This window comes from Alosa alosa, chromosome 12, assembly GCF_017589495.1.
Source record: "Alosa alosa isolate M-15738 ecotype Scorff River chromosome 12, AALO_Geno_1.1, whole genome shotgun sequence".
Lineage (NCBI taxonomy): Eukaryota > Metazoa > Chordata > Actinopteri > Clupeiformes > Clupeidae > Alosa > Alosa alosa.
The window spans coordinates 23040664-23067237 of record NC_063200.1 but is presented as its reverse complement, the minus strand read 5'-3'; the positions used below and the strand labels follow the sequence as shown (position 1 = coordinate 23067237).

Below are 26574 nucleotides of genomic sequence, written 5' to 3'. Positions count from 1 at the left end.
CTGGAGCATCACATCTGCACGAGCGCAGCCGCCAGGATGCGCGAGGTGTAGCATTTGGTACCCAGTAGGCTACCGGGCCCAGCTTCAGCCTGTCAGCGGAGACCCTCCCATTGGTGGTAAGTTTTGTTATTGTAGTCACCTGATTGGCTGGGACGAACCGTTATACTAAACGTCGGACTAGCCAGACATTCGCGCACTCAACAGCTGACCGTGGAAGTTGGCGTGGTTTTTTCTAGCTGTGGCAAAAAGCCCGTATCGGGAAGTTGTCTTCTATTAAATTCAAAGCGAATGGTTATAGCCTAATAGGAGGGCTAGTCAACTTTACGGACTCTAATTTAAGGTAAGCGACTCACACTTAATGTTTTTAAAGTCCTATAATGAAGCCTGGGGGTATGACTCCTATTCGACCGAGTGAATCGCCTTGGGCAAGGAGGGGTCGGTTGGTCGTTTCGTCAGATCAGCCATTTACTGAAGAACAATACATTGATAAAGCATTCATAAAGTAGCCTATGCTACAGTAAATGGCATTTACGTTATAGTTTAATTTATACCATGTGCTCAAAACTAATGTGCGTAAACGGACGTTGTCCGTGGATGGTAAAAAACTGAGACCTAGCCAAGTCCATCATATGTAGGCTACCGGAATCATGGCAGCTCACGTGAAGACTGTTATTGTTGCTTCAAATTACCTCTCAGAATTTCTTGCAAAACAATAGAAGTGATCTTTGTTCACTCGACATGACAAAAAATGTCTGCGTATCACGCGACCCATCATCTCGCCAGAAGCGCCTGTTTAAAATGCCAACCCAATGGATGTCACATTTGCTGCGAAGGGATGATTACTCAGTACATTACTGCTCCAGTTGCCTTCCCTCTCAGCTGTTGCAGCATCGGAGTTTTCCGATCCCGTATTCTTTGCCATGGGAAAGAGTGAAAGCTGTACTGTTCTATTCTGTAGTCTTGTGAACAGAATGCATTGGTTACCAGAGTCGATTTGACATCTCACTTCTCTATCTGGTGTTCTTTGCCAAGGGAAAGAGATGATGCACTGGTCTATTCTGGAATCGTGTTTCAGATGACGGTGGCTCAGTCTTATACAGTCGGTTTGATAGTCATTTCCACCAGTGGTGGTCAACCTGACAGTAACTGAAACTAAACACTGTGGAACTGTTTTAACATTTGACCTACCTTGGCTCAGCTTCGCCTCATCCACTTTCATCATGATGAGTTGACATATTGAGATATTTGAAAAAATGGTAGATGCCTCTTTGAAAGTCTGCCATGAGCCAGAAGGCAACTGTCAGAACAGCCTAACCTTAATGGAAAATTTATAGATGCAAAATAATACAATCAGGAACATATTACGTCCATCTTTTTCTGGCACTTGACTCTAGGCAGTGTTTCGAGGGTGTATGTTTGACATCAGATTTAACAAAAACCTTCATTACTGAAGGGAAATTAATTAATTTCTAACTGTTTAAATTAATGGTTTGGATGTCACAAAATCAAAAACTGAGTCAGGTTACAAAGTCAGAAGTAGACTATTCCTCACTATTCACAAACTGCCAACTGGCAGTGCCAGTCCCTGACAGTAAAACTCTTGACTAGTATTGTTGGATAGCACTAACCAGTATATAACTACCACTAATAACCAGTCAAGTTGCCACCACACCACCCGTGGACCAGTTTGCATCAGTTATCATTTCAATTATAAGTCAATTGTTTTTTAAAGTCATGGTCTTCTAAAGAAATGAATATGTAGGCCTACTCAAACTACATTAGAGAGAGAGAGAGAGATCAGAACACTTTAGTGGAGATTAGTCTGTGGAGACTGCTGGCTAGTTGGTGGTCTAATCATTACAGTATGTCTGGAATGGTGTGTTGGTCATGTGAAAGTTGTCTTTTATAATATTCTACCCTGAACCCTGAGTTCAGTACAGTGTGTTCCTCTGTATGCCTTTTGCAAGGCCAAGACAATGAAAAGTAGGACCATTTCAACGGTCTCCAAAAAAATCTAGCCCTTTTCTAGGTATTGTGCCGTTTGCGACGTGTTGGACAATGGAAGATTGGAACTCAATATGCCTAACGTTTATTCTGTTTCCTGAAGAGCATGATAAAATGTATGATGACAGAGTTTCCTTGGGTTAGGCATTGTAACAACTTTACTGTATGAACAGTTTGTCAAGTACTTGAGACACTTTATGCTGTGGGTATGCCTTATCTCTCATGAGCCATTATCATGCAGAAGACTCATGCTACCGAGTTATTTAACAACTAGATAAGCTTTTCTAGAGCTGAGGAACTTAAAGGCAGTTCACGGCAATGCCCATAGCACACCACTTACACTTGCATGTACTTCTGTAGCATGTTACTTTGTTTGGGGTTGTTTGCATTCACTGTTATCACACTTCAAACTTCTATCTTTGTCTCCATATACATAGCATATTGACTGCTTTTTGTCCTTGAGTAGATCATTATGTTTTCCTCAGTCTTGGGTTGTTACAGAGGACATTTAGTTTCTGGTTGTAGCTTCTAGTTATTCAATAGAGTTGGCCTCTTGTGTAAAGCACTGGTGTAAAATAAGCGCACTTGTGTGAGCTATGTGAAGGACAAACCATCTGGGAAAAACAACTTGCTGGAGGATGTTCCCTATTCAATAACACTTCCTCTCTATGTCCTGATCTATTAACATTTTTTATTATTATTATTATTATTATTATTATTATTTATGAGCACCTTCGTAATGTGCCAGTCATCCTGAGAGTGGGAAAAAAGAAAGAGAATCAAAAAAGACACTTTGTGATGTTTCGATGTCTGAGAAATAAAGACGGCCATTAATTTCTTTTCCCCCTTGTTCTTCTGTCTTTGTCTTTATTCTGTCAAACGCACTGAAGGGGCCTGTTGCTAAGCAATTCAGAGAGAAGGCTGTAACTGCTCTGTCTAAACGACGGCGTGAGATTGCTAAACAAACATGGTGTTTGCAGAAACACTTATCCCAGCTTATAGAAAAGCACATATTTGTAACATATTGTAGGAGAAGAGATGGTCTATAGCTACAGTAATCCTCCCCATATTTGATGTTAATGTAGGATGAAGCTAACAGAGCAGCCAAGACTTTGAGGTCTTTGGCCGTGATTTGAACATCCTCTTACTGACCGACTCTTGGGGAGCCAGGATTAATTGGGCAGGAGAGCACTCCATCTCCATGGCTTCTCTCGAGGAACTGTAGCGTCCAGTTTAGCAGGTTAATTTAAACAAAGAATATGCAACACCCATTATTGACATTAAACCTTAGGCTAGGCATTTCAAGGGGCCCTCATTGCTTCACCACAAGTGCTCAACGATGGTCATCGATGCTCAACGCTAAGTATTCAGTGTCCCACAAAAGTCATTCAAAATCAAGTTTACACGCAAGTTTACACGTGGCGTCCACTCCCACCTTTCGATCCGACCACATCATAGGAGTGCATGTTCACTCATACTTATTGGCTATCAATTTCCGTCATTGATTTTGTTTTCCCATCTCTCTCCATCCCATCCTTTTCCAGGGCAGGCCACACACACACACAGTAGATTGTATTTCATCCTTGCAGTTTTAGACACTTTATCATTGTACAAGCAATTCCCATCCAAAACTTACAGAATAGCAAAGTACACAATACATTTTTGGCATTATTTGTCATTTAGCTGAGACTCTTATCTAGAGGACAAGTGCCTTGGTGGCACAAGGGGTACAATGGTAGTACCACCTGAGATTAAACTCAAAACCCTCCGGTGTTCCACTTAGATGGCCAGATCTCCAACCACGAGATTACATGCCAACTAGACACTTGATTTGCATGAGGATGTAAAATAAGCCCGACGATATCTGTTCCTCTCTCTCCATGTATTTTGGTAGGAGGGTGCACAGACTCAGCTATCTAAGCTTAATGAATAAGGAAGTTGTCCCCATCCCTTCTTTATATTAAACGGTTCATTCCTGTGGCCGGTCAATAGAGGTGTTATCATAGTTACAGACATACACTCTGTCCTGCTAAGAATGACACAAACTCTAAATGGCCTTTCTTAAAATTAAACGTTTGTAATTAGATAAACCGAACCGTTGCGGGATCAGTGTGTGTATAAGTGACCGAGAGTGTCCTCCTCCTGCAACTGAAGAATTTCCAGCTCAATACATTTCTTCAGGTCTTTAACTTTGCCATCAGAAAGGATTAGTGCTGATGCGACCGCCATGCTCGTCTCAAAGCGACGCTTAGTGCTGGACGCACAAAACCCGGCCTTGAAAATCAATACTAATCTCATAATTACCGAACTCGCTTTTCAGCGAGTTGTAATTACTATCTGTGGCGGTCTCCGTCTCTTTCTGTTCCACTCTGTGGCTTGGCTGCATTGACCAATTGACCACTGGCCCCTGGATAGATAGCCCATGCAGGCACGCTGCTGATGAGAAAGAATGCAGGGGGACTAGATCAGCGGTCTCGGCCAACTGCACCTTTGGAGCCCGCAGCTGTGGACGACGGCATGTGGCCACGGCATCCCCGGACCGCTTGTCACCCCGGTGATGTACGACACAGCTCGAACTCGACAACGGACACACACACACACACACACACACACACACACACACACCCAGACACATAAACTGCCTGTCGATAGATATGAACAAGGACAGCGAGTGCCACAGCGATCGAAAAAGCCTACTGGATTAGTGGGAGCCAGCCTGTGTGAAAGGAGTGGAGGGGCATGGAGAAAGATAAACAAAGGGCAGAAATCCACTAGGGCTTGATCTGCGTTAATGCCCCGCGGGGCATATGGGGCATGATAACACTGTTGGGGTCGCACTGTGCCACACTGTACTGCCCTGGCATCATGCCCAGGATCCAGTGGGCCCTGTCCCTGGAACTACTCCCTCCCCAGGTTTGTGCCCCCTTTTTTTACCAGAGCGAGGGTATTTGTCGGGGTATAATTGGTGTAGGTAGCTGAAGGTGCGTTTGTGTAAGAAACAGAGAGAGAGAGAGAGAGTGAGAGAAAGAAAGGGTGGAAGCAGAAGAAAGAAAGCAACAGAAAGGTCCTGCATCTAAATGTTATTTTGTTTTAGTCCTGTTTTATGTTTTTTTTTTTATGTTAGTCACTGTGCTATGCCAGGAGAGGCCAGAAATAATGCTCACTGTGACTTTTGTCATGTTTTTTTTTCTGATATCTTACATTGCGTGTTTCACACCCAGGATATGTTGAAATGGTCTGGCCACATTTAACGGTTTTCCTAACTGTCTAGCAATCGACGGCTCCTCGCAAACATCCTCATTCACAGTTTGTGGTTCCTCAAATGTCTCAGCTGGACTATGTTTTTTTGTGTGTTGCATTTCTGAAGCCATTCTCCATTTAGAGTCTGAAAAGTCTGTGAGGGAACTTGGAGGGAAACCATAAAAAATGTTTTTTGGGGTCCGGCTTGGAATGCACTGAAGCATCATGGGATTGATTCTCATGCACTGACCCAGTTCTGGGAGAGAACATCCCTCCTCCCCACCCACACACATCCCCATCCCCCTTTACCCCCACTTTGCTCCACATCCCACCACTACCCCCACACACACACACACACACACACACACTTCATCCAGTAATCGGACTGGGACAGGAGAGCGTGCCGGAGCAGAGGGGTCCCTTGTAATTGAGTGAAAGCAGCGTTAGTGACTAGCTGGATGTGGTCAGTGTTGCGCTGAGGAAGTGGCCCATCACAGAAGCCCGGGGTGGAGGCGTCGTCTTCTTCTGGGGGTCAGGGTGGGCGTGTGAGCCTGGGGGTGGTGGAGCATGTGGGTAGTTGGGGATAGTTGCTATTTAAAAAAAAAAAAAAAAGCCACAAAAGTCCATTTTTTCCCACAGTGCTCGGGATCCTAAGAATGTGAAAGTACAAGTTCATCGCAACAGAGCAGTTCTTGGCACGGCTTTCCCTGTGCCCCCTTATCAGGTTTCAGTCAAAACTGCACAGCCAAGTAGATTGTATTTCATCCTTGCAGTTTTAGACACTTTATCATTGTACAAGCAATTCCCATCCAAAGTGACTTACAGAATAGCAAAGTACACAATACATTTTTGGCATTATTTGTCATTTAGCTGAGACTCTTATCTAGAGGACAAGTGCCTTGGTGGCACAAGGGGTACAATGGTAGTACCACCTGAGATTAAACTCAAAACCCTCCGGTGTTCCACTTAGATGGCCAGATCTCCAACCACGAGATTACATGCCAACTAGACACTTGATTTGCATGAGGATGTAAAATAAGCCCGACGATATCTGTTCCTCTCTCTCCATGTATTTTGGTAGGAGGGTGCACAGACTCAGCTATCTAAGCTTAATGAATAAGGAAGTTGTCCCCATCCCTTCTTTATATTAAACGGTTCATTCCTGTGGCCGGTCAATAGAGGTGTTATCATAGTTACAGACATACACTCTGTCCTGCTAAGAATGACACAAACTCTAAATGGCCTTTCTTAAAATTAAACGTTTGTAATTAGATAAACCGAACCGTTGCGGGATCAGTGTGTGTATAAGTGACCGAGAGTGTCCTCCTCCTGCAACTGAAGAATTTCCAGCTCAATACATTTCTTCAGGTTTTTATCTTTGCCATCAGAAAGGATTAGTGCTGATGCGACCGCCATGCTCGTCTCAAAGCGACGCTTAGTGCTGGACGCACAAAACCCGGCCTTGAAAATCAATACTAATCTCATAATTACCGAACTCGCTTTTCAGCGAGTTGTAATTACTATCTGTGGCGGTCTCCGTCTCTTTCTGTTCCACTCTGTGGCTTGGCTGCATTGACCAATTGACCACTGGCCCCTGGATAGATAGCCCATGCAGGCACGCTGCTGATGAGAAAGAATGCAGGGGGACTAGATCAGCGGTCTCGGCCAACTGCGCCTTTGGAGCCCGCAGCTGTGGACGACGGCATGTGGCCACGGCATCCCCGGACCGCTTGTCACCCCGGTGATGTACGACACAGCTCGAACTCGACAACGGACACACACACACACACACACACACACAGCGGTGTCAGTCCTCACGCCCCAGCGTCTATTTCAGGTCATGATTTGCACTTGTGCGTCAGACTGTACATTGTGTGTGTGTGTGTGTGCGTGTGTGTGTGTGTGTGAGTGTTTGGCTAGAGTCTTGGAACGGAGTTGTACTCCGACAGCCAGCTACAGTGTTCACAGTGAATGGACTATGGAGAAGAGTCAACCCACTGACTGGAGAGTTGAAGTGGCACTGTACAGTACACACAAGCCTTCAGCACTGGCTGTAGGTGGCTGTGTATAGGGGAGCAAAGACAGCCAGGGCCAACTAGAAGCTGAAGGAGAGTCCAGGTGTTTGGAATGGGTCCACTTCCAGTGCCTTGTCAGTCTGGACCTATTTGTTCATATGTAATTCTATTAGTATTTCTTTCCTTCAGATAGGACCGTGAAGCGTGATAGGAAGCGAGTGGGAGAGATGAGATAGAGAAATGGCCGTGGATCGCATTCAAACCCGGGTCCCGATTGGCACTTGGACCCAAATGTGATATGGATGGTGCAGCCGCTTGTGCCAGAGCCCCCCCACCCCCAATTCGATCAGTAATATTTAACACTTTAAACTAAACACAAAGTAGTAGGAGAATAATACTGAGGGAAAGACATGATTTGGAAACAATCAAACAGTATAGCTAATCAAGACAGCACCACAATAAATGGTGTTTTTCTCCTCTCCCTTTCTAGCAGACGTATTCAAGCATTCATTCTCACAAAGCAGGCTGCAGTCCTTTAATCATGATGAAGAGGAAACCACACAGGGCTGCGTGACTGCGACTGTGTCTGGCCTGAAGAGCACAATATCTCCCCTTTTGCTTATCACTGGCTTCCTTCTGGAATCATGCCTCTCCTCTCTTCCTGCCCCCTCACTTGTAGCGTCCGGGGCGGGCGGACTACTTAGTGCACTATATAGGCTGACTACATAGGCTACAGTAGCTGACTATATAGTTATTCATTGTATAGTACCCTGTATGGTGGTTGAGTGGATGTTTTTCGAACACAGGCTTTGTGTCCACGTGTGGACTGTGTTTTGGAGTCCACGTCTGGTCTGACTGAACTGGCACCTGACGAGAGGAAGACATGAGGAGGCCAGTGCAGGGGGAGAGGCATTGTACTGCCAGCACGCTCCAAAGTGCAAGGGTTGGGTTCTCATACGCCAGTTTATATGCCTTTTACAACCATTTAGAATGAGGACAGGGCATAATGTGACACCATCCTGTCAAACTGTGGCATGAAATGGACACTGAACACAATCCCCTTGCATATACAAACGGTGCATACCATAGTGCACCATAGTGCCATACCAACCTTGATATTATCATGACATTGCATGAAATATTTTATTTCAGTGTAAATCATGCTTTAGCTTATTATATAATAAAATATAAACTTAATAACTTAAAATATAAGTTATAATGTCAACATTGCTTTGGTGTACGTGTGTGTCAAACCGACGTTGCCCAGGCTAATCATACTATTTTGACACTAAAATGCTCTCACATCTCAGTTATGCATATTTTGTCCAACACCCTCTGAGTCATTGAGTCACTCTGCAGTGCTGGGGGCTCTGTGAGTGGTGGTGGTGGTGTGGCGATGTCGCTGACCAGTGGCTGTAATTTAGCCCTGGTTTCAACTCCACTGAGCATTTTCACAGAACCCTGTGGCAGCACATTTTCACCAAGCGCTCGCGCTGGCAGTCGGCGTTTGCACACATACACACACACACACACACACATATACTCTCTCTCTCTCTCTCTCTCTCTCTCTCTCTCACTCACCAGCCCACCCACACACACACACACCAGAGTCCAGGTCACTGTGCTCCGTCAGCATCTATTGGTGGCAGCTGCTTGGTGGCTTTGTCAATAGCCGACCTCACCCCCAGCCTGTACCCCGGTTACTGAGTGCAGTAGCAACAGGAAGCACTCGCGGAACACGGAAAAGGGCATGCAGGGAACACAGCGCCTGTCAGTCAAAGGCAATTCTCACCAGGAAAGGCAGGCTTCTCACAGATCTCATGATCATTAGCTAGGACAAACAACAGACACCCACTCTATCCTTGATAAACTGGAGTGCCAACATGGGATATGTAAGCCTGAGTTATCTCCTCTGGTGTTTTGCTGCAGGCATGATATAGGTCAGAGCCCCCGCGGCTTTCTTCTGTAGGTTAGTGTTGACTATGTTGCTTTTCGATTGGATATGATTGTTGAGTGTTGTGAATTAAAACAAATTGTACATTATAAAATGTACATTACATATATTATCACTGCTTAATATTCATGTGTATCTTACTCTATTCATAATTAGAAGAAGTTCAAATTGATATGTTGCTGTGTCATCCATGTTTAGCTGAGAGGGGCAGTTGCACTTTGTGTTTCTAAAGTGACAGATAGCCACAAGGTCATAGCGAGACTGCCAAGAGCGAATCTGTCCTTTAAACAAATAGATCTTGAAACAGTTTTCTACACAAGAGTTGTCTCATGCATATTCATGTCTGGGTTGGGCCCAATGACTCACTGTCCCTTCTCCTTTTTAAAATTCTTAAATTTAGACTGTTTAGAGGGGAGGATGGGTGAATCTTCTGTATGAAACAGTTTTCTTCACTCCTTCAGTGTGCATCATTGTTAAATATATTAAAATATGACATATTTTTCCTCAGAACATTTTGTAAGGCATAATAATGGTTCTGTTAAAGGGCATGGTGTGTCAGTTATAGTCAACAATGATGATGCATAAATCCCACCGTTTCAATTTGAACCCCACCATTTTAATATTAATTTTCACCATTGTTGTGGTCACAGCTTAACAGCTGCTGAACACGCACATTCACATATTGCAAAACTCCTGGTGCAGGAAAAGTGAAAATCGTTTGCAGCATTCATCTTTTTCGCAACCCTGTTCTTGCTACGCCTGTTCTCTTGCTACGCCTGTTCTCTTGCTACGCCTGTTCTTGCTACGCCTGTGCTCTTTTCACACCCCTCCGCCCTAGAGCTAGTCTCAAGAGGTCAAGGCCGAGAGAGAAACAGAGTGGAGGGCCGCTTCGGAGGAAACATATCAGGGAGTCTCCACCTACCCCTTACTCTACTCCACTGCACGTCACATGCTGCAGACGGATGGCCAATTTCCTGTTTGTTCGACTCTCCACTCTCCCGTCCAGTCCCCCCTCTCCTCTGTTAGCTCGACTCTCCGTGCTTCTTCCACTCAACGCGCTGCTGACAGTCACACACACAGTGAATTACTGAGACACTGGCCTTGGCCACTTTGGCTGTCCCGTCACTGCAAAGGAATGGGGGCCAGTGTGTGTGTGTGTGTGTGTGTGTGTGTGGGGGGGGGGGGGTGCATTGCCTCGTGGTGGGGGCCATGAAAGAGTCTCTCTGTATGGAGGTCCACACATCTGGGGTTGTGTGTTGTGTGGACGATTTGTGGGGGGTGAGGGGGGTGGGTATGTTGGGTTGGGGGGTGTGGGTTGGTGAAGGCGGAGGACGGTCCAATAGCAAGGCCTCTGTTGGCTCGGCTTTGACACACAGGGACAATGCCAGAACTGTTGAGAAGGGGGGAGGGAGGATGACCCTGCACTGATGTCCCACTGTATGCGTGCGGAGATACAATCAAAGTTATTGTCAGTGTCGTCGTTCACAATTTCAACACTGGGATGTCTGATTCATGAGTTGGACAATAGTTGATAGCCTTGCAACCTCCCCAAGACAAGACTATACTGTTCGATCGTTCACTTACCAAGTCTGAATCTGTCCGACTGAGATATTGTAAGTTTTGGTAAATAGATCAAATGGAGAAGCAAGCCCCATTAGTCCTGAATGTAGTAGATCATTTTTCAATGGTGTATCAACAGTTATGGTTTAGCTGACTGGCTAGCTGTTCTAACTTCTTTTTCTGTAACACTTTCTCACTCCTGTCAAATTCTCTCTCTCCTCTCCTCTCCCCTCATCTCCTCTTCTGTCTTCTTTTGCAAGGCTGTGATAAATGTAATGTAATGTGTCTCCAGTAGAGAGATGTGACACACAGAGGCAGACAGCAATTCAACTGTCTGTGTCTTTCATATCCTGTTTTATTATCGGAAGCGGGCAGCAGGCACTCGTGCCGCATTAAATCCACTGGCAGACGTGTAGATTTTCCAGTTTTACCCTTCAAGGACTAGCCATTCAGACACACACACACACACACACACACACACACACACACACACACACAGGAAGTGAACAGACTTTGAGTGACCTCATGCTGTGGGAGTCCATTTTGTATGCAGCGCACAGGGTCATTATTTGACATTATTATCTCTCTGCCTTCTCCTGTGCACCTATTCCGATTTGTTCACTCTCTTTTGTTTTCTTTTTTTCTCTTTCCCCCCTCCCCACCCAGATGGCGAATAGTCTGTGAGCACGACAGGCGTCGGCCGCGCAACAGCCGTCTGCTGCCATGACAACCAGCCGCTGCAGCCAGCTACCCGAAGTGCTGCCGGAGCGCTCGGCCTCGTCTCCCCTGAGCGACCGCGCCGACGGGCGCGACCCTGAGCCAATGAGCAGCGTGGACTGCGGCCTGGAGCCCGCCCTCCCAGGGAAGGCCATGGAGGACGAGAGCTGCCCGACGGGTGACGGAGAGAAGGCGCACTACTACATGCAAGTGTCCGCCAAAGACGGGCAGCTTCTCTCCAACGTGGTCGGAGCACTGTCCAAACAAAGGTATGCTGCCTGCTCATCAACCGGTGTAGCGAGGCATAAACAGCTACAATGAGTTTTTGGAGTTGATTTTCATTAAATACATATAACACAAACTATAACACAAACTATAACTATAATCTGTACTGTAGCTTGTTAAATGTATTATTGTTGTTGAATAAAGGAACACATGTAAGCATTGTAAGCAATGTAAGCACAGTTAAGTAAGTAGTGGAGGTACTGATGAGATGTATCTAGCTTTGTGAATAAGGGAATTTTGGCTTTGGCTTTGGCTTCAGCTGTTGAACCTGGATGATTCCTAGCTGTGTAGATCAGATCAGAAACCCTAACGCATTTAGGTTAGGATCATATTATCCAATGAGGCAATAGTTTCTCACATCTTCATCCAAATATTGCCCCTTTCAATCTCAGTTGAACCATCTGGGGTGTTGTGTTTCACTTGCGGTCGTTTTTTCTTGTATCATACGTTTGTGAGCATGCCACTTACAAAACCAAAAGAAGTGAATTCTCAGAATTTGTGAGTCCCAGGCTGAGTTCAGAACCCTCTATGGTGAGCAGAAGATTGAACGTAGAGCTCCAGTTGCAGAGCTATTGGAAAAGGGAGCAAGGGATACCACAATGGCAGCCACACCACTGCTCACTGTAGAACTTCACTTTAGGACAACAGTATTCTGCCCTATTGAAATACTTGGGGCTAGAGTTGACTGGGTTCACTGTCTTTAAAAACCCCTACTGTTTATTGTTCTCGGGTGGTTCTTGGCCGTTGGGAGTCACTGATTTTGAATGGTATGATTTATTTTATTTTTTTTCGGTCGATGGTGATGGTGTTTCTTCAGGGGCATTTCTTTTTTAGATGAGTAACTTTTCATGGTGCCAGACAGCTATAGTCACACACTTGTACACACACACACACACACACACACACACACACACACATGGCAAGCAGACAGGCCCCGTGGGGGCGAACTGCTGCGGAGGCACAACAAACGACGGGCTTGTCTGCACCCGAGAAGGCGGCGAGAGCAAAGTCTAAATTTAGCACTTTGATTAGCATGCGTGACGGCATGCTTTGTGATACACCCGGCCCACGTGTGTGAATGTGTGTGTGTGTGTGTGTACGGGGTGGGGGGTGTAATGTATGTGTGGTTCATGATTATGTGTAAATGTGTGTGTGTTATATGTATGAATGAGTCCATGTTTGTGTGTTAGCGTGTGTTTGTTATGCATGTGTCTGTATCTTTTGCTTTGTACATGTCCATGTATATTTCCGTGTGTGTGTGTGTGTGTGTGTGTCTGTCTGTCTGTCTGTGTGTGTCTGTGTGTGTGTCCATTTGTGTGTGTGTGTGTGTGTGTGTGTGTCCATGAGTGTCACAGTCCTGTGCGGTGTCCCCACACCTCCAGTGGCTCCCTGCCCAGCTACCCCGCCCAGCGATCTGCCCCCGAGTCCTCCGGGCCCCTTCACACTGCCCGCCCCACACAAAGGAGAGGCCTTAGCGTCCGGCAGCTGCCACAGCTGCTCCCAAACACACTAGCACCGCCACCGCCTCAGACCCACCCCACCGACCGCCCTGAGCCCCTAGCCAGGCCACACCAGCCCCCGTCCCCCATGCCACCTAATCCGCCAGCGGGAGGGATCCGCTCGCCAGACTGCCCCACCGCCGCGCCCACCTTCAAAGTCACGGCCACGGGCCGTTGGATCTCTTTAGTGGACGCCCCGCGCGGCACCACACCGCACCTCGGTACTCGCCGGGCCACTGTGGAGAAATCCCCTCATGGGCCGCTGGTGCGTGAAGCAGGAGAGGCTTTGATGTCCGTGCAGAGTTAATGGCTGAAAGGGTTCCCAATGATCTGGTCTCGCTCTTTGTAGGGCGGCTACTCTAAGCCTGTGAGGAGGGGGCCCTCAGTTCAGAATTTAGGGGCACCATCAATCTTTTTTGGGATTAACAAACCAAAGCGCTTTACAGACTAAATTCAGTCTGTATATGTTTTATTATAGATCAGATTATGTGTTATTACAGGCCTGTGTGGGTGATCAATAAAGTCCTTACCCCTGGGACAGAGCATAAAATAGAGAGATGGCAAACCAGTTAGTGGACATGTTATTCTGGCAACCATTGGATTCTGGTTCACAAATTTTGCCCGATAACAACACACTCGTATAGCGGTCATGCACAGCAGCCATTTTATATTAGGATATTTATTTGTGATGCACCTGGCCCACATGTGTGAATGTGTGTGTGTGTGTGTGTGTGTGTGTGTGTGTGTGTGTGTGTGTGAATTTATCTGGAAATAAACAAAGTGTCTGATCAGGTTATGTGGTTTTATAGCCTAGAAATCTAGACGCACCCTAGCAGCAGCAAATTAATTTGCTCAGCCTGTACGTCTAGTACCAAACCATAGGGATTTCTATTGGCTGACGCCGTGGACGTCATCCAATCACAGCGCTCTATTTTGTTAGAGAGTCTTAAGGCGGGCTTAACAGGATAACGACAGTCCTGCGATGGTGAACAGCAAGGAAGGTGGCTATGGCGAACGAAGAGCGGTTGTTTGAATCGGCGTTGGCGTCAACTTCTTGAGGAGTTGAACTTGTGCTTTTCTTTGAAAGTTCAGCAACACAATGCACTTAAGTCATTCCTTTCGAAGAAGGATGTATTTGCCGTTTTGCCGACCGGATACGGATATGGTCGTAGCGCTGGCCTATTGCATGGCAGTTTGAAAGACAATTCTCTGCCTGCCCCTTGGACTAAGCGAGGTGAATGGTTCGATTCCAGACTATAGATTTCAATGATATAGGATGTCCCGCCAGGCTAGTGGTTTTACATACTGCCTCTGCTCTTTTAGGCGGAAAACGAAAAGCTCTTCGTTCCAAGTCAGCCCACATATCCAGGGGAACGTGTCAGAATGACACACGCAGGGCTGACGCCTCGCCCGTCTCTCAGATTTATTCTTGTCTAAACTCAACCCAATTCCATCTGTTTGAAGGTGCAAGACTGAAAGCTGAGGCCCTTGGAGTAAATTGTTGATACTTTGCAAACACCCGCACCATTAGACTCGAGAAAGATGTGACGAACTCTCACTGCACCCCTGGGTCAAGTGTGGGCCCATCATTTCTGTCCTGCTTGACACGCTCGCGATTAAATTTGAAGTTCACGTCCCATTAGTAGCTACCATTGCCTACTCTGTGGTCTTCCTCATAATAAAACTCTGTCATGGCTGTTTGAGACTGGGCAGAGAGGCTCAAAACATCAGCCAGACATCTTATATCCTTAAACCTTGTGGAACTGAAATGGTCATGCGTCAAGTAAAACACATTAGACAGGCCAGTCTCAACAAAGCGTCCTAATGTAGGTCATTGTTTGATATTTGTTTTCTCATTTTTTCCCCCCTTTCTTCTGGAATGTTAAACATGCCCACCGTAAGATTAGACAACTTGTTATTCACATGCGCGTCCTGGTTATTTGGTCAGTCAGGGCCGGGGATTACTTGAAGTTGTTTTTGAATGGCCAGATCGTATGTTGTTTGTTGTGGACATCAGGAGAGTGATGACATTACGGCCAACGATTTGAAGAGATTTCCTGAAGTGCTTCCACAGCAGGCTGATTACACTGTCACAAAGACAACGACACAAACATCTGCACATTATAATCTTCATAAGAGGCTTACGCCCCATATAGGAAATTAGTAAATCATGAGATGGCTGCCCATATAGTTAATGAAAGAGGGGGGGGTGACATATGCTGACTTAATCCTGATTTTGATTATACTTTCAAAACAAAATGACCAAAAAATGCTCAAGGTTTTATAGTCTTTGTTGTATTTGGCCGAGTTATTAAAGAGCTTTAGCTGGTAAGTGAAGCATCAGATCACAATTTAAACAGAGGACCATTTTTATGACCATGTCAAATGGCATTAACTGATATGCTATGCTGACACAAGGACTATATTTATGCCACTGGTTTCCTGGGTGAATTCCTGTGTTGTGTCGTTGGCTTGCTGTAGCAGCGCATGAAGCTTACAAGAGTACCTGACAGTCTATTTATATTTATATACACACTTAACAACCTACGCTCTTTACATAATGTCTCACTCTGGCTTCGCTTTCTCTCATTGACTGTCTTTTTTTATCTCCCTCTCTCTCTCTGTTTCCATTTCTTTCTCCCTCTCTCTCTCTGTTTCCCTTTCTTTCTCCCTCTCTCTCTCTGTTTCCCTTTTTTCCACAGTAGCTGTCTCCTTTATTCACATATTTATTGACAAAAATACTCTCTTTCTCTCTCTTTCTCTCTCCCTCTCAACCTTCGAAAAACTGGTTTTGGTGATGGTTGGCTTAAATTGTTTCTTTGATGTTTAGCATCACAAAGTTGCTTATTGGAATGGTATGGAATGGTACCTACCTATTAAGTTTTTAAAAGTCTCTAAAAGTACCCCCCTTTACTCTCTCCCTCTCTCTCTCTCCCTTTCTCTCAGTGTGCTGGCGGAGCGGCCCATGTGTCGTATCTGCCATGAGGGTGGGGCTCAGGAGGAGCTGCTGTCCCCGTGCGAGTGTGCCGGCACGCTGGCCACCATCCACCGCAGCTGCCTGGAGCACTGGCTCTCCGCCTCCAGCACCAGCTTCTGCGAGCTCTGCCACTTCCAGTTCAGTGTACAGCGCAAGGCGCGGCCACTGCTAGAGGTGAGCGGTGCGACCATTGTGTGTGTGTGTGTGTGTGTGTGTGTGTGTGTGTGTGTGTGTGTGTGTGTGTGTGTGTGTGTGTGTGTGTGTGTGTGTGTGTGTGTGTGTGGATGAATGTCTATGTGTGTCTGTGTTTGTGGGCCATGGGTGTGTGGTCTCCACCACATGCAAGATCTATATGCATCTTCTTCTCTCTCTTTCTCTCTCTTTCACAGACACACATGCATACAGAAACAAAACAATGCAAAAACCTCACAGTGAATTCAAATACACATTTATGCATTTGTCTCTCACTCACACACTCACTCAGTGAAAGAGCCCACTCTTCTACACAGACATGTAGATTGATAGACACCCACACATGTTTGGTCACGTGTAGTATCAGCTGTTTCGAGTAGTCTCCCAGGTTGTCACTGGTACATGCTCAAAACACCACAAACAGCACCACAGGGTTTCGGACATGACTAGCGTGTACACATTTGTTTCAGCATGCCCAGTTAGTCATCTGGGCTTTATATTTTAGCTCCATTTCATGTGTTTATGTATTAACATATGTCGCTAGTGACAAGACAGTGAAGAGGGTCTCTGTTTGCTAGTAACTGCCTTCAGTTTCCAAGAGCAAGTTAAATTTCCAACAACAAGTCAAATTTCCAAGAGCAAGTGTTACAGCTCATTGCACTGTTGGCCAATTCACACCAAAACACATAGTGTGACATGACACAAAAGGCCTGTCTGTGGAGTAGCCTGTCTGTGGAGGTAAGACCTCAGACATTAAGTCAGTTGGCTGATAAGGTTGTTGATGGGTGTTTACAGCACAGAGTACAATGTAACTCACTTTTCATTCTGCTCTTATCTATGCCTTTCGCTGACACTTTTATCCCAAGCAACTTACAGATACCAGCCGCAGGAGCCCGTCTCCCTGTAGCAGCTCAAGGTTAGGTGCCTTGCTCAATGGCACAATGGTGGCAGCCAGGAATCAAACCCACACCTTGCTACTGCATGTTAGCTAAGTTCCATATTAGCCACGATACTACACCACGCCTTACCACAACACTACCACAACCCACAGTGCACTCAGACTGCGCATTTACACATAGCAGACAGCAATTAAAAATAAAAAGATATAGCATGTATATAAAGTATTTGTTTCAACCACTAAAACAATAATGTTTAAAACAATGTGATACGATGAGATCATGTTGTTTCCACTCCGAGAGCCCAGGGACTTTTGGTAATCCCTTTTAAACATATCATTTCCTCAGAATTACATTATCAGTCTGGGCCCAGAAGCATTTTTGTGTTTTGGCAACAAAGAGAAATCCAAGTTGCACCTTTAAGCTCTTTGCCTCTGCGTGTCTGTGTGCGCCGTTGTGGAGACGCCTACACTCAGTGCTTCAGTGCAGAGAGGAGCAGTAATGGCCCTCTGATAACAACAACAACAACAACAACAATGAAGGGAAATTTGAATATCATCTCTTTATCGCCTGTGAGGGTGGTTGGATGCCACTAAACTAAATGAAGTATTTAGCCGGCAGGTCTTGAAGCACCAGTCCTCTCTGGACAGTAATGGCCTGGCAGCGGTTCTAAGCGATGTCCCCCCGCTGTGGCTTCGTGTCACGTTAGCCCAGCAGTGCTATAATTGCCGAGCTCTGGAGCACAACTCATCCCATTTGTTCAAGCATCTATTTCCTCGTCACAGTGGCATTTTGGGCGCCATAATTATGCCCTGACGACAAAAAAAGAAAGAAAACAAACTGTTGCCCACAGTTGAATTGGAGAGCTTTAGGATTAACAGCCATTTTAGCCAAGATTTGGACAGCAAGGAAAACCAAGATGTTTTTGTGTGTGTGTGTGTGTGTGTGTGTGTGTGTGTGTGTGTGTGTGTGTGTCCATGATCTTTTTCTGGCTGCCTGCAAAACAAAGCAGTTGAGATAATGGGTGTTTTGTGCTGTCTTTGGCTATGTCTTGTGTGTGTGTGTGTGTGTGTGTGTGTGTGTGTGTGTGTGTGTCAGGCTTGTGCAAAATTCCATAATTGAATTAAAACTGGCTCTTAAATTCCAATTCAATTCTTGAATTTCACTTGCATTTCAATTGAGGTAGCAAACAGGAAGCAGAATTGCAATTCGAATTGTGCACAACCCTGGTGTGTGTGTGTATTTAAGTCCAAGGTGCACAGTTTTAGGTGCACAGTTTTGTTCTCATTTTGCTCCATGTCATTGGGAATGTCACTGGGAGGCAGCAATATTATAGGCAGGATGCTAATTGAATTCGGTCCAAGGCGAGGCGGGCGGCTTCTCGACAAGCCGAACATCCTGTTGGCCTCTAATCCACTTATGCGCCGCCTCTCCAATGCATCAACATCAAACACAGTTAGAGAAGCCCTTGGCCCTCAGCATCCGTCGTCCACTCACTCGTTCACCCTCTCGAGGTCTAACGGAGCCGCGTGGCACCAAATGATCTCCGGATTGACTGCGCGGATGTGCGTCTGCTGCAAAGTAGCCAAAGTCACCACAAGCATGGAGAGATATAGCCTAGCTGCTCAGTTCTCCCCCTCTCCCTCCTTCTCTCTTTCTCTCCCCCTCTCTCCCTCTCTGCAGAACAATGGCTAATTACTTCCAGGATTATCTAATGTTTCATCTCTCCCTGGAGTAAGACAGAGTGGTTGGAAATTGCTCGGCATCAGTCCCTTCCTTGTGGCAGTTCAGTTTTACACTTTTAGATTCAGAGGGAGGAATATCTCTGTATTTCTCTTTCTTTTTAAAATGCATTTTTTAAATTATACAACACTGCAACAGCATGCTGTAGCAGCACTTTGTATATTCATGACCTTCCCCCATTAACTTCATTCCACTCATTTCTCTGACAGGTGTGTATCTCTCTTTTCCCTCCCTCTCTTTTTCTCTATTTATCTCTGTACTCTCTGCCTGCACCCTCATTCTCTGTTTCTCTCCCTCTGTTTCTTTCTCTTTTCCCCTCTCCCCCTCTCTTTCTCCTTCCCTTCCTCTATCTCCTGCTCTCTCTCACCTCCTCTCTTCCTCCCACTCCTCTCTCTTTTTCCCTTCCCTTCCTCTATCTCCTGCTCTCTCTCACCTCCTCTCTTCCTCCCTCCCCCCTCTCTTTCTCCTTCCCTTCCTCTATCTCCTGCTCTCTCTCACCTCCTCTCTTCCTCCCTCCCTCTCTCTCTCCTTCCTTCCTCTATCTCCTGCTCTCTCTCACCTCCTCTCTTCCTCCCTCTCCCCCTCTCTTTCTCCTTCCCTTCCTCTATCTCCTGCTCTCTCTCACCTCCTCTCTTCCTCCCTCTCCCCCTCTCTTTTTCCTTCCCTTCCTCTATCTCCTGCTCTCTCTCACCTCCTCTCTTCCTCCCACTCCCTCTCTCTTTCTCCTTCCCTTCCTCTATCTCCTGCTCTCTCTCACCTCCTCTCTTCCTCCCTCCCTCTCTCTTTCTCCTTCCCTTCCTCTATCTCCTGCTCTCTCTCACCTCCTCTCTTCCTCCCCCTCCCTCTCTCTTTCTCCTTCCCTTCCTCTATCTCCTGCTCTCTCTCACCTCCTCTCTTCCTCCCACTCCCTCTCTCTTTCTTCTTCTCTTCCCTTGTCTTCCTCTCTCTCTCTCCCTTTCAATTCAATTCAGTATGCCTATTGGCATGACAGTTCATGAGGTGTAGCAGTGAAACCTGTTTTGACCCTGCTCTCTCTCTCTCTCTCTCTCTCTCTCTCTCTCTCTCTCTCTCTCTCTCTCTCTTTATCTCCCTGGTCAGTGGGTGCGTAACCCGGGCCTGCGGCAGGAGAAGCGCACGCTCTTCGGGGACATGGTGTGCTTCCTGCTCATCACGCCGCTGGCCACGATCTCGGGCTGGCTGTGCCTGCGTGGCGCCGTCGACCACCTCCACTTCTCCAGCCGCCTGGAGGCCGTGGGCCTGATCGCCCTCACCGTCGCCCTCTTCACCATTTACCTCTTCTGGACGCTGGTGAGCGCCTGGCCCGCACCCTCCCCTACTAGTCTCCACACACACACAGACATACACACACACACACACACACACACACACACACACACACACACCAGGGTTTCCACTGTCCGGTAATTACCGGACATTGGCCGGAAAAAAAAAGGAAATGTCCGACAAAATTAAATCTCTCCAGTCAAATTGTCCGATTGAAATTGGAGAAATAATCCCGTCCCCCTAACGCAATCTGAATTTGAGAATAAGCCTATATTAAAGCAATACGTCCTCTGGATATGTTTTTAAATGTACAGGCTCTACCGTTTGAAAGCTATTAAACAACACGCATAGCCTATGCTGCATTTCAAATAGGAAACATTTCAAATAGGAAGCGCACGCTTAAAACGTATAAGTAAGGATAAGTAAGTATATATACTCTTTTGATCCCATGAGGGAAATTTGGTCTCTACATTTATCCCAATCTGTGAATTAGTGAAACACACTCAGCACACAGTGAGCACACAGTGAGGTGAAGCACACACTAATACCGGCGCAGTGAGCTGCCTGCAACAACAGCGGCGCTTGGGGAGCAGTGAGGGGTTAGGTGCCTTGCTCAAGGGCACTTCATCCGTGCCTACTGGTCGGGGTTCGAACCGGCAAGTCCGAAGCGCTAACCAGTAGGCCACGGCTGCCCCAAGGAGGACGTCCCTGGGTGGGCCAGGTCACGTCCATGTTAAACAACGAACAAATGAGTGAGGCGGTTCAAACATGGCCAGGCCCAGGCAGACTAGCCTTAAAAAAAAATTCAGAGGCCAGACGAGATGGATGATGATAAATTGGTAACGTCTGAAGCCTCAGATGTCCGGTCAACTCCACCACCACCAGATAAAAAGCTGAAGTGTCGGGCGTAGCCTGACATCTGTCGGAATCATGACGTTGGAAGTGGAGTTGCGGGGTTGCGGCCGCTCCAAGACACTGCCATTCTCCGTGTACACTGGACATGCAACTGTGTTCTGTACCCAAAGCATACAGTAGGCCTATGCTTTCTCTGTCTATGATCTGCAGGGTTAGGGCCTCCTCGACGAGGAGATTGCTGGTCCGCGGATAATTTCCGGCACAATTAAACGGTATCATTGAACCGCGGACCGAAAGAAAAAGAAACTAAACATTTCCCAGAATAGGAAACATTTCTTAATTTATTGTTATCAAATAAAGAGGCATAGCCTTAGGGGGTAGTGGTGTGAGCGCTCATTCTTGTGTGTGCGCATCTGTGCAAGTTAAACAGTGGAACCACTGGAGATAACGCAGCAACAAACAACGTAGCTTTTTTAAAACAATGAACGAAGCGGACTATTGCTGTCCATGAAAGCATAGATACTGGCTAGATCTTGTGAGGCATGTTTACGTAAGTTAGGCTAATGAACATGTTGCATTCTATTCAGCCTGATTATGTCATTCTTTAAGCTACATAGCCTGTCTCCAGTTTTCCTCAACTTAAGCGATAATAGGATATTTGACCGGCATATCATCAAAACGAAAACACATACATAGAAGAGGAGCTATAAGATAAGATAAATATTATCCTTTAATTTTCTCACCATGGAGAAATGTGCACAGCAGCAAAAGTTACCGGAAGTATAGAATTGACCTGTACATGGCTCCTTGCAACTATTCCTTACCTCCACCCTTATGGTGTGTTTTACTCTCAGTGCAGAAAACAGACTGATGAGGTAACAGGTCGATTCAAACAAAACCATCATCGGCAAAATGCTGCAAGCAATTAAAATAAATATTGTGTTTGTTATTTGTTGTTTTTCACCGCTGAGTTACGAAGCGCTCCCTTACTCTCCATTCCCTCCATTATGTTCACTCAAAGCAACTGTCAGACACCCGGGTTTGATGATCTGAACACTAGAAGCAGATGAATCATCACAACAAAGCATGAAAAGATGAAACATCAAAAGGCAGTGAAAAAATGCTGCAGCATATAGAGAAAGATCACCTCAGGCTTTTGGTCCAAGCACCTCAAAACTGAGCATCCATCACTATTATGGAAATTGCAACATGAGAACATGAGTCACTGTCGTTGAGTGTCTTGTATTTAGCAGAGTCTGTAGTGCCATTGATGTGTATTTGCAGCCTTAACTCATGCTGTTGTGTAGTGGTGGGAGGATGAGAATTGCACTGTCTGAAAGAACCAGTGGGGTACGATGACACACAGTTTGACAAGCAGTCAGGGAGTTAGGGCCAAAGGAGCTTGCTCTGCTGGACTGTGGATTGTAATGGATACTGCAGCGCCACGGTCATAAACTTCCTCGTTAGCATATTTTTAGCCTGGGCATCTGCAAAAGCAAAACAATAACTCCTGCCCAAGGAATGGACCACACTGTTTCTCAATTTCCCTTTGAAGGTATCCACAGAGATGATAGCTTCTGTTGGATCCCTGAAGCTTGTCTCCAGCATGAAAAAATAAACCTATAAGATATTTTTTCTAATAACTGAATTTAAAATGTAGGCAAGTTGTTCTTTAATGCATAATTCATTGCAATATATGGGTGACCACTAGCCTGGAGGACCAGACCCAATCTGAAAGATGAAGGGTCTGGCCACGAATAACGTAATGGCCCAACTCGAGAGGGGAGGCACCAAGCAAACCAATATTAACTGACTGATTCCGGACTTTTGACTTTGGATAACACTACGACTGTCATCTGTTTAGCTCGCCTCTGGCCCGCCTAAATCAGATACACAGATGTGATTGGTTCCCCGCAATGCAAGGGGCAAAAGTAACATTACAGATTACTCATTGCCAGAGCCTCTTGCTGAGCCAATTGATATTGTGCTCCCGCGAGAACTCTGGATTCCCAGGGTAGGTGACCACAAGATTTGAAATATGGAAATGCATTTTTATACAGTGAATATGTTTTAAAAGCACAGGTTATTGGCTCTCAGAAGTGTCAAAGAATTCAACATGATGTCATGCATGAACACTTTTAAAATGATATGCAAATATTATTTCATGCCAAAGCTATAGTACCTCTTGAGTTGACACACATGTAATATATAAAAGCTCTACTGCATAATTTCTGGACTTTCTGTGAGCAGTTTTGTATTAATGTTTGTTTTGTCTGTCTTGTCTGGTCTCATCTCATTGACTAAAAAAACGATGAACAGCACAGCCTCAGTCCAAGGCGAAGACCCTGAATTAACTATAAATCAACCAAATAGGGTACATTCTGGGTTTCCATTTGGTACATTCTGGGTGAACCCATTTGCTGATTTCCATGTATGCTCTGGCTAAATATTACTACGCACACTCTAGCTCTAATTTCTTCAGTATGTCAGTGCATGACACCATTCTGTCTATCCTTAGCCTAAGGATAGACAGAATAAAGGCAAACAAAAGTCATTCACAAAGTGAATAGAGTCTGGTCACTCACAATTGGGATACCTTCCCAACACTTGCATTGCGACAGGCGCTAACTTTGAAATCATTGATCCAGCCTAACCAATCACATTATTTAGTAATTCATAATGTTAATTCCTACTTCGCCTAAACTTTACAAACTGACAGTAAACAGTATTGGCAGTCAGGAAACAATGGATGTGGACCTACCATCTCTGTAAATAAATGTAGACATTCTTCCGACTGCAATTTTTGCACGCATTGCTACTACCGTTTACCACAACCACTTTCGATTTCAAAACTATAGCGCCATCCCCTCTCGTCGCTGACTGGGCAGGTAATCTGTCTACCGATGGAAACGTTAGTGAACTATGGTGTCCCAAACTAGTATCTCACTGAAAGGATATCTAGGTAGGCGTGGTCAGGATAGTCCATCCTTGCACTATTATAGTCATTTTGATGTCATTTGGTGTATTTGATGTCATTCTTTGCCCATATGGGACAGAGCCTCATTGCCTCCTCTTTGCCTTTTCGCTCCACAGGTGTCTCTCAGGTATCACTGTCGGCTGTACAATGAGTGGCGGCAGACCAATCAGAGAGTGGTTCTCCTACTGCCCAAGTCTCACGGCGAATCGTCGGTTAACCCATCACTGCCCGGCCCGCCCCGAGTCAAACGGCCCTCGAAAGAGACAATAGTCTGACGTCGGCCCGTCACAGCACTCATTTCAAAGCCAAGCAAACAAACATAAAACAAATGCGGAGCCAGATGGATGGAGCTGGGAAGCTGGTTGCATCCCAGCGTGAGATGCTGTCGTTGCCATTGGGATAAGGGCAAACTTATGTACTCACCCTCTCGTAAGGTTCCTGAATGCGCCCCACCTGTACAAAGATGGCCGCCTCACCTCTAATGGAACATCAGCATGGCTTTTGGGACTTTATCGACCTGCTGGGTTTTCAGATGAAGAAAGAAACTCACATCAGAGTCTCTGTTGTGATGTTAAAACAGGGTTATGTAAATGAAGGATCACGTTTGAGATGCGTATACGTGTTAAGGGCCATGTCAGACACACATACACACACACACACTTTTGAACTTTGATTAGCCTACCTTGATCTGAGGAAGGTTAACTGGGGAAACTTCTCTACCTAACACCCTGTATCACATACAGTGACACATCTGGGAGCACCTATGTAAAATCACATTGGTCTTTATTGTAGACCACTGAATAGCTCCACTGGTGCAAGGGTGGTTTATATGTGATAATGAAAAAAAGGCTCAGGCAGTGGTGGCTACTGAGGAAGAGAATGTCTCTCCTCAGTGTCCCTTCTCTAACCCCCCTGAGCCCCATATTAATGCTCAGTCATAAACACTGTCGCATTATAAGCTCTTTTGCAAGGCAGAAAGGACAATACATGCAGTATGGGTGTAGTGTCCAGAGCTGCAGGGAGAGACACAGAGGCTTTTTTGAGTGAAAACAACACTGAAGTATTTAGCATTGCACGTAATTATTGTTATATTCACCAACAGTCCGTTAGAGATCAAATTGTGAAGTTGTTTGGGTTAGGATATGGAGCCCCATAAGGGTCATGGTGGTGATTTTATAGAGCTTTGGTTGTGAGGGAATACAAAAGTATTGGGACAGAACACAAAACTACTGAGAGGAAATTATAAAAGTATCGAGAGGGAATGCAACATTTGTATAAGGAATGCAAAAAAAAACTATACCATACCAGCTACCATAACCCTTTGGGGGCTCTATAGTTTGCCACATTTATGTTGTTTGTCTTTGAAGCACTAGTGCTTATGAAAATAAGCCCTCTCAGTGAAAAGGGAGGGTTTGATGCACTGGAATTCCCTACTGCTTTCAATATGAAGCATCAGTGTTGAGCTCTGAGGAAAATTTAATTTAATTTTTATTTCATTTTGTTCAAGTACAAATTTGGAGAACATTTTTGTAGACTTTTTTTTTCAAATACTCACACATTGTGAGACTTTTGTGGACCATAATTGACTATAATATTGGATGTAGATACATTTTCTTTAAGGGCCTTTTTTAGATTGGATTTATGTTGGTTTTACCTATTTGTGCTATTGTGTATATTTCTAATATACTTTTTTTTATTCTTTAATGTCACCACTGCCAACTACAGTGTCCTAGTGATATTTTGTGTGTGTGTGTGCGTGTGTATTGTTTTACTTTTGCTTTCTACTTGTAGTGGTTGCCAATGCCTTCAACTATGACAGGAAACGTCTTGTTTAATACGTCTACTGCTTAACCATGTATGCACTAAATGTGTTTGGGGCCAAAACAGTATCACATCTGGGCATAGTTGAGTTTGATGACACATAAGATTTGACAGCAACATTATTGTACATATTTCAGTCTCCACAACATTTCAGTTATGTCCAATCAGTCCCAAAGACTTAATCACGAATATAAATACTTGAGAAACATTGATAAAGCAGTAGTATTTATTGGGAGTAGTGTCATTCATTTGTTCAACCTGTTAAATCATGTTGGTTAATTTATTACTTTCAGTTTGATTTGACCTAGTATTTATATTATGAACACTTATATTAAGAACATGTGGTTCTGCTTTTATTTTAAGTAGATCTTTTTAGTAATTTGATGTGACCATGTTAAAGTAGCCTGTCTGATACAAAGTCTCTACTGGCTTCACTGTAGAGGGCAGACTTAGTCAAATACAAAGTCTGGTGCACCACAGAGAGAGAGAACAAGTTGTCATTTAGTAATGAACAGCTTTGAAAGAGTAAAGTCAGCGTAACCTTAGCCAGACCCA

At 45.3% G+C, this 26574-nt stretch overlaps 1 protein-coding gene across 4 annotated transcripts; it reads left to right on the top strand.

The window, feature by feature from the left end:
- The first annotated feature begins 30 nt into the window (after positions 1 to 30).
- On the top strand, positions 31 to 26248 carry LOC125304365 (E3 ubiquitin-protein ligase MARCHF3-like). Of its 4 annotated transcripts, none has more exons than XM_048258565.1 (5): positions 31 to 116; positions 11440 to 11759; positions 16221 to 16425; positions 20181 to 20390; positions 24315 to 26248. In XM_048258565.1, exons 2-5 carry the CDS (start codon positions 11497 to 11499, stop codon positions 24471 to 24473), a joined length of 837 nt encoding a protein of 278 aa, XP_048114522.1. In that variant the 5' UTR covers positions 31 to 116; positions 11440 to 11496; the 3' UTR covers positions 24474 to 26248. The 4 variants fall into 4 exon arrangements, with proteins under 4 accessions (XP_048114522.1, XP_048114520.1, XP_048114523.1 ...); XM_048258563.1 differs by lacking the exon at positions 31 to 116 and adding an exon at positions 195 to 340; XM_048258566.1 differs by lacking the exon at positions 31 to 116 and adding an exon at positions 9052 to 9151.
- The last annotated feature ends 326 nt before the right edge of the window (positions 26249 to 26574 follow it).

What these genes read in the sequence shown, in the direction of transcription:
- LOC125304365 (XM_048258565.1), top strand. Translation starts at nt 11,497, where the DNA reads ATGACAACCAGCCGCTGCAGCCAGCTACCCGAAGTGCTGCCGGAGCGC. An exon ending in AGGCGCGGCCACTGCTAGAG is followed by an intron (nt 16,426 to 20,180) that starts GTGAGCGGTGCG and finishes CTCCCTGGTCAG; the next exon opens with TGGGTGCGTAACCCGGGCCT. An exon ending in TTTACCTCTTCTGGACGCTG is followed by an intron (nt 20,391 to 24,314) that starts GTGAGCGCCTGG and finishes TTCGCTCCACAG; the next exon opens with GTGTCTCTCAGGTATCACTG.